The sequence below is a fragment of the Echeneis naucrates genome, chromosome 19 (assembly GCF_900963305.1).
Source record: "Echeneis naucrates chromosome 19, fEcheNa1.1, whole genome shotgun sequence".
Lineage (NCBI taxonomy): Eukaryota > Metazoa > Chordata > Actinopteri > Carangiformes > Echeneidae > Echeneis > Echeneis naucrates.
Window position 1 is genome coordinate 8,124,295 of NC_042529.1, and position 13,541 is coordinate 8,137,835.

General features: G+C 40.5%; 1 protein-coding gene across 1 annotated transcript in view; it reads right to left on the reverse strand.

Annotated features, from left to right (window-relative positions):
- Positions 1-13,541, reverse strand: part of LOC115059626 (protocadherin-15-like) — a 144,338-nt gene that overhangs the window by 57,563 nt on the left and 73,234 nt on the right. Inside the window, exons 18-22 of the mRNA XM_029527226.1 lie at positions 13,271-13,364; positions 9,210-9,338; positions 2,108-2,227; positions 1,797-1,982; positions 268-504 (exon numbers count right to left, since the gene is read on the reverse strand). Coding sequence (XP_029383086.1) covers positions 268-504; positions 1,797-1,982; positions 2,108-2,227; positions 9,210-9,338; positions 13,271-13,364 — 766 coding nt within the window. The remainder of the gene's footprint in view (positions 1-267; positions 505-1,796; positions 1,983-2,107; positions 2,228-9,209; positions 9,339-13,270; positions 13,365-13,541) is intronic.

Consider the following 13,541-nt stretch of genomic DNA (forward strand, 5'->3'; position numbering starts at 1 on the left):
AGGAACATCCCCCTCTCTAGCAGTATCAGAGGGAGGAGGGAAACAAAGCAGCAGCAGCAGTCGGTGCTCTTGCACGCTATTCAGATAGTACTACGTCTGCTGCTGCTACAGAAAATGCTGGTTTTTCTGATGTCAGTGAGATTTTGAAAAAAGAAAAAAAAAAAAGTCACAGGGGGCGTGCTTATTGGTGAAAGCACAGAAAGAAAGATTTAACTGTGATGAGCAGCAGTGAAAAGAAACACAACTCACAGACACGTACACACTCACCATTATTCTAACAGTAACAGATGTGAGTCCCGGAGGCATCGTCCCGTTTCGGTCCAAGGCCTCAACAGTGAACGTGTATGCCGGTTCTGAGTCAGTCAGCGCCTCAAAGTCCAGGACCTTAAGCACCCTAAGCTCACCCGTCACTGGGTCGATGTGGAACAGCTCAGTGATCTCCTGGTCTGCACCCTCACTTCTTATTCGATACGTGAGATTGGAAGTGAGGTCGGCATCTATCGCCTGCAAAGCAACAGAAGAATGTGAGTCATAAGGAAGAAGGATATAAAACTGCCTTGCGAGTTTTATGGCAAGTAGGATTTTTCATTTTTGCCAGAGGGGCAGGCATTTCCATGCGGAGCTATAACAGACAGCAGCATTTCCATTAGTGTAGTGTCATGTGTGAAACACTTTTGTTAGTAACCTTCACAGCCAGCTGGTGGACGGCACCTTACTTCTCTTCCTGTAACTACTTTCATGTGAGGCCAAAGGGGGGTGGGGGGGCTACTTTTTCTATTTTACATTCTTCCACAACTCACAGGGCGTCTTAGCGAATGTTGTGAGATTATAATTCTAATTTCTTCAGTACTCACGTGTCCTTTGAATTTGAAACAATTAGTGCATTTCAAATAAAATGTTCCTCAAAGCGTTTCAATTAGACCAATTGTCTGGACACAGGAAGCAAATATTTGACTTGAAGTTTTTTAATTCACCAGATCACAAAGTGAGTGTTACTGTATGTGTGTAAGGGCAGGGTCACTCATTCGTTCATCTCATGATATTTTTAATGCAATTTTAAAACCCCCCCGCACATAAAGTGCTGTGCCGAGGTACTCTAGATGTTTGGATTCTTAGCCATCACCCACAACTCTCAAGAACAAGGAGTCCTGCTACAAGTGGTGCGTCCTACAGAGCCCTGATCTCAGTATCATCCAGTCAGTGTGGGATTACACAAAGAGAAGCAGACCCTGAGACAGACTAAATCCACAAGACCTAAGAACTGCAGAGACTTCTCAAAGAGCTAACCTGCAAAATAACTAAAAATAAACTGCGCTCAAGTGAACCAAAGAGAACTGGTGTTGTTTTAAACATTTCAAGAGCAGGACTTTGGCTTTGGCAAAAGTAAATCACGTGTTAGGGGCTGCACTCAGATTTTATACAGGCATTTAATAACCTTTTATTTTGCTAAGAGTATATGTAGGCTTATCTGAACCAAGATGAAAGACAAGGCCAAGATGTTTTATTCCAGTTTGTAGATATAGTTTTTTGACACACACACACACAGAGACAATTTAGCTTTTTGAGGCATTGTGGCCCCTGAATAGGCCACTTTTCAGTTCAATAATAAACTTGTCATTTCTCTGAATTATGTTGCCTGCAGCCCGCCTCGGAACTTTCTCAAACTTTCTCCAAAAGTTCTTTTTACATTGTATTTCTTGCTGAGTCAAGCTAAAATCTGACAATACCTCAGTCCATCTGATTTATTGGTCATACTCATGTATTTTCCCAGTCTTGAAGTACACGCACACACTCACCTTTAGCTGTAATATGACTGTATCTTTGGGGCTGTTCTCGGGGAGGTTGACATTGTAGGTTTGTTTGCTGAATACTGGGCTGTTGTCGTCCACGTCCAGTACAGTGACAAACAGCATTAACCTGGCTCTCCGGGGGTCTACTGCACCATCCCAGGCTTCAACGATCACAAAGTAGTGACCTTTCACCTTCAAGATGACAGAAATTCATGGCAAAACAACATTACACTTATGAAAATTGTTTACATTGTCATTTTGTTTTTTTTGTGTGTCATTTATGTAAATTTCTGAACACATCCAGCATGTCCTCTGACCTCTCTGTCCAGCGGCACAGCAGTTCTGATCACTCCATTGGCGTTGATGGAAAAGAGCTGCTGGTGGTTGATGAGCCGGTAATGAACCTGACCGCTCGCTCCCAGATCTGGATCTGTCGCCTAAACATGGACGCAGAAATGACACACACACACAAAAACGATGAAAGGAGGACTAAAGGCTTGAAAGGTTTGTTTTGAAATGCAGATGCAGTTAATTGCTCAGGCTGCTGTAGAGTCAAATTATCATTTTGATAAATTAAAGCTGGTCTTTTTCACGAATCAAACTGTGGAATCTGTGAATATATATATAATATATACGCTCTCTTAATGAAACGACAGAGGAGAAAAATCACTTCAACATTTTCATTCAGGGAGCTCTTTGTCAAATTGGCTAAACACCTTTCGGCTTTGATTTTTACATAAATTACAGTACAACTTTTCTTTCTTTGGTCTCTCTTCCTTATGTTTGCACTTCCTTTTTTGTATTATTGTTCCTGTTGATGGGTTTCACAAAAATCATTCAGGCATTACATAAGGTTACCTTGGTCATAATGCCCACAGTGGGAGATTTCACCAACTCTGCTTGCTTTTTTCCTTCTTATTGCTACTTGTCCAGAGGATTTAAACTTGTTTTCCACTCGTAGCAATTATTAAGAGTTAATGGGACGGTGGATCCAAATTGCACTTGGTATACACTATCACAGTGTGGCACTTTTATTCTTGGGTTTAGTTTTTTGGTTTTTTTCTTCCCCTCCCACGTTTGACTCTGTCTCTTTGCAAACTAATTCAAATGGCCTCTCAACACCATCCTCCAGCTAATAAAATTAGGTGGTCAAAGGGTGGCAAATTACAAGCTAGTGTTCCTTTCACCCACTGAAACAAATGAGAGCAGAGCAGAGGAGAGAAGATCAGAGGAAATATTAACATGTGAGTGCGTGCACCTCTTAGTGTGTTATTGTGCTCTTTGACTACAAAATGCCCTGCCAGGACTTTGCATAAGAAGTGCTCAAAGCATGATACATTTGAAGTTGATTATTGCATTTGAATTCTTTATGTTGAGTGCTGCTGTCAGCTAAAGTCATGGCAATTAAGTCAACTCATCCCAACTTTATTAATCATGAATATCACTTGATCCAAAGGAACTTCATGGCAAACAGAAATAGACCGACATGCCAATTAAAGAACGTCAATGATAATATAATCGTGAATTATCTCTACAAACTTTATGTGCCAATAATATAGCGATCAATGAGGACAACAGCCCAGACAAACTATATGAAATCAAGCTAACACAATTATGAACAGCTAAAACGCTGTGAAACAATTTTATAAGGGCTACTGTCTATGGCCCTGGGCAGACCAACACAGGCATGAAATAAGTCTCTGTGGGTGCTTTGTGTCTCTTTATGGTTGTTGCGTATTGATCTTTTTGAGGTGTTTCTGCATTTGTTTGGCGCTGATATACGTCTCTTTGCAGTTATTTGTGTCTCTTGGTAGACATTTTGAGGTAGTTTTGCAGGTCATTGTAATTGCTTTCTGTCTTCTTCACTCGTTTTGTAGCCCCTTCTTCTGTGTTAATTTTGTGTTTTTCTGGAGTTGTTTTGTGTCTACTGACTGGCCAATGTGGGATTTTAACAGCCTCTCTAACAGAGTCCCTAGACCAGCGGCACGCTGACCCTGAAGGCATCTGGCCTTGTGCTCTGGGTGCCGGTTTAGTTAATTATCTAAGCTTTTTTAATTAGCACTCGGCAAGTCTTATTGCTTTTGCAAACATTTCATCATTAAACAGATGTGAGAAAACTCACTTGGACCTAATGGCAGTTACACTTTTACACAGGTTTTTCACTCCTGATCAAAAGGGTGAACCATATGGATTCATTTATTGCCTCTTTTTCCCAAAACAACCCTGTTTGTACAGTTTACACAATTGAGAATTACATCACTTCATTAACATTTGCAGTATGCTTGTATGTTATATAATGTATATAGACCAGATATCAATTATGTAATAATCATAATATTTAAACATTGAATTATAACTTTGATAGCAGTGCCGTATTCATCTGTATATGTTTATCTAAAGCGCATTACTATGCCAATTAATATTTATATTCCATTCCATTTGCTGTACTGTTTCATTCCTTTCCATTGCGGTGACCCATTTTTCCCTGTTTTTGGATCATTAAAATTTCATCTCATCTCACAGAGCAACTCTTAGGATTAATAGAAATCTAACTCCGTCTCGCTAGTGTTATGCAGACTGCAAGAGAGCAGAATGAAGTCCTCTTGATATGATTTATGTGAGGAGATTCATCGCTATCTGGGTGTAAAACTGTGTTATAAATCCAATGGAGCATCCAGCTTTTAGGTGATTATCTGGAGTTGTTTGGAGAAGGTAGAGAGACCGAATAAAACATGTACAATGAGAGCGAAAACAGGAAAGAGAGAAAGATACGAGAGAAGAAAACTGATATGGAAGAAGAAATTTTAAAATGTGAATTCTATATCTGTAAAGGAGAAGAAGCGGATGCAATGTTCATATTTGTACAGTATCCTGCATGCATATCAATTTATGCAAAATAAAACATGTCCATATTTAGCTTGGCATGAAAACAACAGCAGCTGTGAGCTCTATAAAAAAAACAAAACAAAACAAAACAAAAAAAAAACCACACAAAACAAACAAACTTGTAACCAAATTGTAGTGACTTGAATGTTGCCAATTAATACATCGTATTAATACAACATAACAGCAAAGAGCCAAGTTATTGCTCAGCTTGGCACAGTGTGTGAGATTAAACATCTGAATTAATGGTTGTTATGGGGCTGATGGACAAATGTTTGTGTGCATGTGTCTTTCTTTCTGCCTCCATCCTTCCCCTTGTATTTTCTCTTCCTCTCGTGTCTTCAGTCTCCACGGCTGCCTTTTTCACAGCTCTCACAACTTAATTATATTGCAGTTTTGCTACCTCTGGACTGAGAAAAGGCGGAGTGGTATCACTGTAATCATCTTGCTGCGAGAGAATGAAGAAGCCGTTTTTCTAAAATGTCAAACCATTCCTTTAAGTGATGCCTTTTTTGGGCTGTTTATAGACGTTAATGTACATTTAGAGTATTTAGGTCCCATGTATATTGCATTTTATAAACAAACAAACAAACAAACAAAACTTCATAGAAGTGAGAACCGTGAAAACAAACAACTTTTTCCTTTTTCCCCTCGTGAAATGTAAAGAAGTCTAAAAAAGAAAACGTGTTTGATGAATGGTAGGCAAATATTATTGTCCATTAAACTTTCCTTCAAGCTTCCTACAGTGAATCTTTTGAGTTGAATCTTTTACACAGTGGGCTTCATTAATCGCCTTGATGTCAGGCGTATTGATGATAGCAGATCCTGGAGTTAGGGACTACAGGTGTCTGCGCGCCTCCATCTTTTCCTTAATACTCTTCCTCAGTGTGTCTTATCCTCCGCTCGCTGTCTCTCTCGCAATTCTCTCAGAATATTTATATCGTCAGACAGTTAAAAGCCAGGAACACAATAGGATTAATGCCTTGCCTGCCTTATGTCTGTTGGTTGAAGCCTGAAGCACAGACTCGATCGCTATAATCGCAAACTCTTCTTTTCATGTTCATACCTCTTTTCTTCCAATTCCTGTCTTTTTTTTTTTTTCACCTCCACCTTTAATGTCATTCCTACATACAATGAGAAAACAGCTTTAAAAAATGTAATTTGTTTTGTTGCAGCTATAAACCATACAGTCAGGTGCTCTAACAGTGGGGGAGTCTTACGCAGACAGACAGGCTGTCACTCTGGTATCTTACTCTTGTGTGCGTGTATGTTGGTGATTACTTCTGTATCTGGGTCCCTGTTATTATGTCTAAACTCTATATGTGACTTTGGTTCCCCTCAGATAACATTTGCACTACATCAGATGTTCACTTCTGCAGCAAGGATTCACACGAAGGCATTCAAGTGACACATAAATCATCAATGTATCACCCGTCTGTACTCGCTCTGCGATATTTTGTAGCCCAGTTTAGAGCGGTGGATGACCAACCTGTGTGGCCAGACTCCCTGCGTGAGATCACAGGGTAGAGCTGTGATATTATAAACATAACAGCTCTCCAATGACGTTTGCCTTTTTCTTGTAAACTGATGCTTTCACCTTGTCAGACATTGAGAAAAAAATTTAAGGGCAGAGAAGTAAACTCAAGTAAGACTACTGACAAGCAAAGTAGACTCCTTTTCATTTAAGGTCATCACAGGGCAAAGCTTATATGTTAATGGAAATCAAAGAAGCATCATGTACTCCGTCTCCATCTTTTTTTTTTTCCATTTATGTGGTGCTTCCAAGCAATAATGGTGGCTTTCTTGTATGTGCCAAATCAGAATGGAGTTTTGTTTCTGGTGAAATGCAGTTGTGGTGAATGGAAACGACACTATTAGTACGAAGAGAGATCGATACTAATCTAACCTGAATCTAGCTTCTGAAGGTTTTTTCCCCCCTCAGACATATTTCTTATGACTCAATTTAAAACCATTTAATAAAAGGAAAAACAAGTTATAGAAGCCCGTTTTGAGCATGCTGATGCTGATAGCAGCGAGCCAACAACCGTGTTAGAACGACAAGAAGCAGCAGTCTAAACTCCAGCCACTGTTTTGAAATCAACTGCATGTGATTTCACTTATTCAATTCACCTCTCTGTGGTTGAAGTTGTGCAAATCAACAGAATCATTTAGCGCTGTGTTGGACAGGGAGAAAAGCCATCCAATCTTGTGTGCTATATGATTGCCTAAGCCTGCTGTAAACTGTGGAAGATGTGCTCTCGGAGGCGGCCATAGCTTGATATAAAATGTTAGGATTTTCATGCTTCACGTCATTTCATGCCCTGTTGGTTCAGCTGGAATGTCAAAAGATGGCCATCAAGGGCAAATGCTACTGCAGCACTTGTTATGCAGCTTCATCGAAAGTTCATGCAGGTTTTGATATTGTCAACATTACCAAAAAAAAAAAAAAAAAAAAAAAAAAAAAAAAACTCCTTTAAATCTGCTTTAGATAAAAAAAAGCCCTTATTTACTGAGTTACCAATAAAAGGTCAGAATTAGTAAAAATTACAGTAGGTTAATGATTGATGACCCCTTCCTGAATTCATCTGGTATATTCTACTCCGCAAGAGGCTCAACATCTTCAATTCATGAAAGTCAGATGAAGAATGCAGCCATACTCCCTCTGCTCCGTCATCTCCCCTCTTCTCTCTCTATCCCCAGTGTTTCTCATTTCTCTCTTGCCACCCAAGCATATCTCACTTCATCCCTTCTTTCCATCCTCTCTCTACCTTGCCAGCATCAGCAAACCAAGGTCAGGCCCATTCATTCTTCCGGAAATCTGTTTAATACCTACAGATACGGACCCTGGTTTGGAATGAGGCCCAGAGTCGTGCGTTTCACGGCCCACTGAGGGATCACACCGTCTGTTTTGGCTTGGAAAACATCCAGGGGTCCTTGAAAGGAGGAAGTTAAGGATTGGAATATTTTCAAGTGCCCTCTCTAAAGATTAAGGTGGATTTTCGGATGGTGCATCTGGACAGTGGCAGCAAAAAAGGTAGACTAAAGGTAGACTTACAAAATTTGTCCCAACAGTCGAGAAAAAAGCTGTTCTAGGAGCTTCTAAATTTGTAACCTGCTAATAGTAACGCCAAAATCTAGACAAAGGTGTGCAAATGCCACACCTTATTTATCTAAGTAGAAGTCAGAGTGTTCAACTGAAGAAGCACAATTAACATTTAGAAACAGGCAGCGTGTCAAGACTGATCAAAGACCTCCTGACAACGGTGTCTATAAGCTATGATTTAAGCTTGAGGAAAGTCCAAGAAAGCGTGCAAGCGAGGGCACATCTTCTCAGATCAGATCCCGTCAAAGTGTCAGATTTCCACATGACCCCTGTGTGGGGAATACTTGAGTCCGTCATGAGGCCTGGAACAAGTCCAAGTGTCTGGGTGGTAAGTGGAGATGAGCTGATGCAGATAAAAACATGCAACATGATCCTGGGAAGAGATGACAACTTCTTTTTTTTCTTTTCTTTTTTTTTTTTTACTACAGCCTGGTTGTGTCATGTTTAGACTCATTTAGCTTTTCTTTATACATTTTCATTCAATTTTTCAGCTTTCACTTTACGTGGCTAATGTTCAGTAAGAGTAACAACAGTTTTATCTCAATGGAACTTCCTGGTCAAATACTGGGAATTGAAAAATGGCTCCCAGGCCTCTAATATTCTATGAATAATTGAAAAAACAAACAAACAAACAAACTTGAAAAAATATGTGCATAATCTCACCAATGCCAAGGAATTCTTTTCATGACAAAAACGTCAACAATTCTGTGTTTTTGAGGCGAAATCATTTTAAAAATCACATAATATCAACACTAATGGACACCATTTCCACATAAGCAAAGGGGGACGCACTTCTGAAATCCCGTATACCTACAAATATGCCCACACATGCCTGCAGCCAGTCTCCTGAGGATAACAACATGCGTTCCTAATTACAAATGTTAAGAACCCTGGTCCCTGCTGTAGGAGATTATAAGAGTTGAAATTAATTAGACCCTCTGTGAACGCTGGCGTGCACCGTGGGTTAGTATGTGTGGTATTATGTCCTGATTTGAAACACACAGACCTGGAGAGTAAACGTGTTTTCTTCTTGACAGTGATCTTCTATCAGCATGGCAGAAGCCAGATTGACAACAACACATGATCATCTGTGCCACAAAAACCACAACAGGCTGTGTCGTGAGTTTCAAATTTGTTGATTTAGACCACTGGAAAATAAAGAGCGGTCGTTTAATTTCATATGCACAATCAGGAATTATTGATACAGTGGGACAAATTGCAATCCAAACTGGCTTTTCTGTTCATGATTCATCATTATAAAAAAGGATTAGTGAGCGCAAAAGGACACAAAAAGCTCACAAACAAATGCACAGTCATGCACATCTTGACTGTGCACAGCAGTGATGAGTATATATTTTATTTAATTGGTGAGCGGGAAGGTGATGAAAGGAGTTTGCGTGTTTGAGTATTTTGGTTTCTCAGAATCTCCCCACCTTGACTCGCCCAACGTAGGCATGATCCTGTTCCTCAGTGACGGTGAGGTTCACGGGCAACGTAGCATCAAACAGCGGGTCATTGTCATTCACATCTGTCACCACAACGTTCACCGTCGCAGTTGAGGTCTACGAAAAAAACACACACACAGAAAGAAAATCAATATAACTATACTGGTCATTTGAGGTCATCCCGAGCGAGCATACAGGACTGAAAACATTTGGGGGGAGAAGAGAAAAGAAAAAAAAAAAAAAACTGAGCTAGAAAAGATGGGGAACAACAATGAACTAAACTGATCAGATGAAACATCAAAGCGTGTTTGTGTATTCGTGCAGGATTCAATATAAGATTTCACAATAGGCCCACCTCACTAATTTATACAGTTTCATTTCCAACAACAAACGCCCCCCCCCACATTCTCACGCACAGAAAAAGTATAACTAACTAAATGCAAAGGAGGAGGAAGAGGAGATAGAAGCTGGTAGGAGGTCACCATTTTCTTAATTTGACTTTCATGAGAGCAGGAAAGAGAGCGAGTGATCGAAGATTTGACTTTTAAAGAAGGGACGTGGGAGGAGGAGGAGGAAAATGGGGGAGAGCTAAGTGATTCACAGCAGTGGGATGAAAAGAGAACAAGCAGTATGCAGGTGTGTAAGTGTGTGGGCGTGGTTGTGAGCGTGTGTCTACATGTGTGTGTGTGTGTGGGAGATTTACAATCACAGAGGTGAAAACGGGTGATTGAGGTTGGCAGGGCACACGGTGATGGAAGTAATTTGAGGTTAAGAGCTCACAGTTGACAAAACGGTTTATCCAAATGCCAATATAAGTTAAGTGCAAGGGGGTCAGATAAGGCAGACTGTGAGTAGACACACACAAAGCTAAGGAAATGCACAGAGGTCCTGGAGCTCTGAGGACACCTTTGAGTTTATTGTCTTTTTGTTGAAATTGCAGACTGAATTTTACTACCCATCTGCCTGGAGACACCATGTTTCCAGGGTTTCAGATGTATATAAGGATTTGCACCTTTTCAAAACAGCATGTTCTGGAAAATGATCAATATGACTCAGAAGGTGGGAATCAAATCAACCTTCACATACATTAAATGCCTTTGCAGTCTCTGACAATTCAAATTTAAGCAAGTGTCCCACGGTGGAGCAGTAGGTAGTAAAAGGTAAAAAGGCAGAGCTCTGAATTCATCCGGTCTAGACTAAAATGTGATTTTGTCTCTCCTTGCGAGGTAATCCTTCTGTAACTGAGAATCTGTCTTTACAATTACGCAGCAACCACCTGCAGTAGCTGAGAATTCACTAACATCTGCCAGCTTCAGAATGCCGCAAGTATCACAAACCCAGGGCACGTTTCCTTTGCTTGCATTGTATCAATGCAATAAAAAAAATATAGCGGGTATTTTTTTTTTTTCCTTCAAAGTAAAAAATACAACTTGTGCCAAAGACCTACATCAACAAAAATGACAGCGCAGTGAGTCACACTGTTGCACCGGATAATGGGTGTGTTCCTTCATTTTCCAAAAATATGTGGGCAGTGTAGTTTAATTCAAATCAGTTCCACATACATTATCCGACTGCAGCAAACTCGGAGAGCAAAGTGTCAGTCGAGGCAGAGCACTGAAATAAGGTTACTGCCGATTGACATCAGCTGTTTCAGTCTCGTGTAATCACTGGCTCATTCTTTAGCTGCTGACTTCGAGGAAAAGCTACTCTGCTACTTGTGTAGCTGTACATCAACGTAATTACAACTGTGCACGTTACTATTATTGATTCCAAAACAGACCAAGAAGTCTGATGTTTTCTTCTGCTTTAGTAGCATTTGTGAAAAAAACAACCCCCTCCCCCCAAAAAAAACTTTAAATGAATGGAATGTCTATGAAATTTGTTGCTTTTTTCTTTTTTAGAAATCAACCTGTATTGTTTAAGCCTGTAAATAAACATATTTTGGCACACATCTCTGCTGCTACAACAGCGCCTGTTCACGCTGGATTTAATGGTGTGTGCTGCTCTCCTGTAGCATGATACAGGACAGCACAGTCCGTATGATGACTTGCACAAAAGTTTAAGTTGCACCCTCACGTGCACGGTGCCTTTACAGTGGAGTCGGTTTACTGCACCAGCTTGTAGGGTCCTCAGTCTGTGGCAGTATGATGGATTCACTGGCCAAATAGCCAATTAGCCACTTTGTAGTCTGACACTCACACAACGGGACATTCAATAATAGGGGACACAGACGGGTGTGTGCATGTGTGTGTGCACTTATATGAAGACAACCCAAGGCCTTTCGAGTGATGCTGATTAATGGCCCTGTATGAGAAAACTACAGCCCAATCTTCTCTTCTCCTTGTTCTCTTTCTTTCTTTCCTTATATTTCCTTCTGCCTCTCTGTGCAGCTCACCTTCCCCTCTCTTCTCCTCAATTCTCCAGTTTTGCCCCCCCCCCCCTTCGTTCAAAATATAATGGAATGTCAAGCAGACAAATGTCCAAACTACTTTTATCCATTTTCTGACTTAGAGACCTTTGGGGCACAAAGATAATACACTAATTATCAAGGCCCAGAGAGCAATTGAAGAAGTATACTGTATGTATGTGAGTGCATCAAGACTCCTTTATAGAACTAAGTGCGAATATGCTGTGCAGTTTTCAAGGTAATAAAAAACGCTCTGAATACCCCTCATGTCTCGCTCCCCCACTTCCTTGCTCCTTCCATGCTTCCTCCCACTCTTTCTTTCCCTCCAGATCGTGAGCAAGAGAAGGTCATCGTATTCAAATAAGCAATTTCTCTCCTTGGAGGGAGCTTAAACTTTACCTTTGGTTTTAATTGACACAAGGGACGAGGGGTCAGTAACAAGGAGGAGGAGGGTAAGGGTGAGTGCAAGGGGAGTCCTTCCAATAGTGTTATTAGATTTTTAAAAGAGGACTTTTAAAAGAGGAAAGAAGAGCACAAAGAGGGAGAAGACTCTGGTGATCTGTTATCAGGTTGTTAGGTGAGGGAGTGAGGGACGAGGGCACACATGCGTTTATAAAACTCAAGTAAACATGTCTGAAAGAGATTTGGGTTTTTTTTTCCTGTTTTTGAAAATGCCCAGCACTCGTGCTAGGAGGTACACTGAGGGTCATTCACAGTAAAATGCAAAAATATTTATTTATCTTGGTCTCCTTTTCAGTGGGCGAATAATTCTCCCTTCAAAGTTTTTTGCACACGAAATTCAGAGCATGAACTCAGTGAAAGAAGAATTTTTCCCTGATGAAAGGTCTGAGGTACAAAACATCTGACAGAGAGAGAGAGCACAAGTCACTGCCAGTTGGTGAGATTTGTGATTATTCAGACAGCTGGAAAACAACAGCACTGCTAATCATATGGTATTGAACATCTGGCTGGGAGGAAGACAGACACGGCTCAGTTTCCTTCTTCACAACAAACATCAAGCTGTTTATTTCTTTGTTTTTTTTTTTTTTCAGATTTATCCACTCATTCTGAGGAGATTTTTCTTTTTTAAATATGAAAACATTTTGATTGTGCCCCCCCCCCCAAAAAAAAAAACCCCGACCCAAAATGAAAAGACAAACTAACAAACAAACAAAAAAAAAAAAAATACTTTCAAGTTTGTCCATCTTAATGTTGATACAGTCCCAGCGGTTTCTACTGAGACACAGTTGCAGTCGATCAGTGGCTAAGTATTAGTACGTATCCTCTATATTTGATGATAAGAACTTGAAGGGCACGTGAACCTCATTGAACTTAGCACTTTTCCCACTCCTCCATTTTTCTCACTACTTATTCTCATCACCTCTCATATCCACCTAATTAATTAAATATTTGTATTGGTCGAAAGTTGTCATTGTCGTAAATTGACTTTGGTTATTATGACTATTATCATAACTTAATGCAGAATATTTCCAAAAATAGTCATTGAAATTCCTCTTCCTGCATTAGTAGAGGAATTTAGATTCCCTCCCAGCAGCCGCTCAGCTGAATTCCACCGGGGATGTGAAGCAACTTGAGTGAAGAGGACCATCTAATATCTGTGTGGTACATCTGAGTTTCTTACCCCATCAGGCCGTCCGTCTGAGGCTGTGACCACCAAGGTATAATGATCCAGAGACTCCCTGTCCAGTGGCTTGTCCAGAACCAAGTACCCTGAACTGGAGAGAGAAAACATCGTTAACCCCCCCGCCATGGGTTCAAAAATAGATCAGAAGAGACAGCACCAAACAACCGTGGAAGACGCTTTGGTTTTCATACCCGTTCCTCCTGTGATTCTACAAAGCGGGTGAATTATGAATCAAGTTCATAATTCTCATTCTTTCAGCGGCAACCAT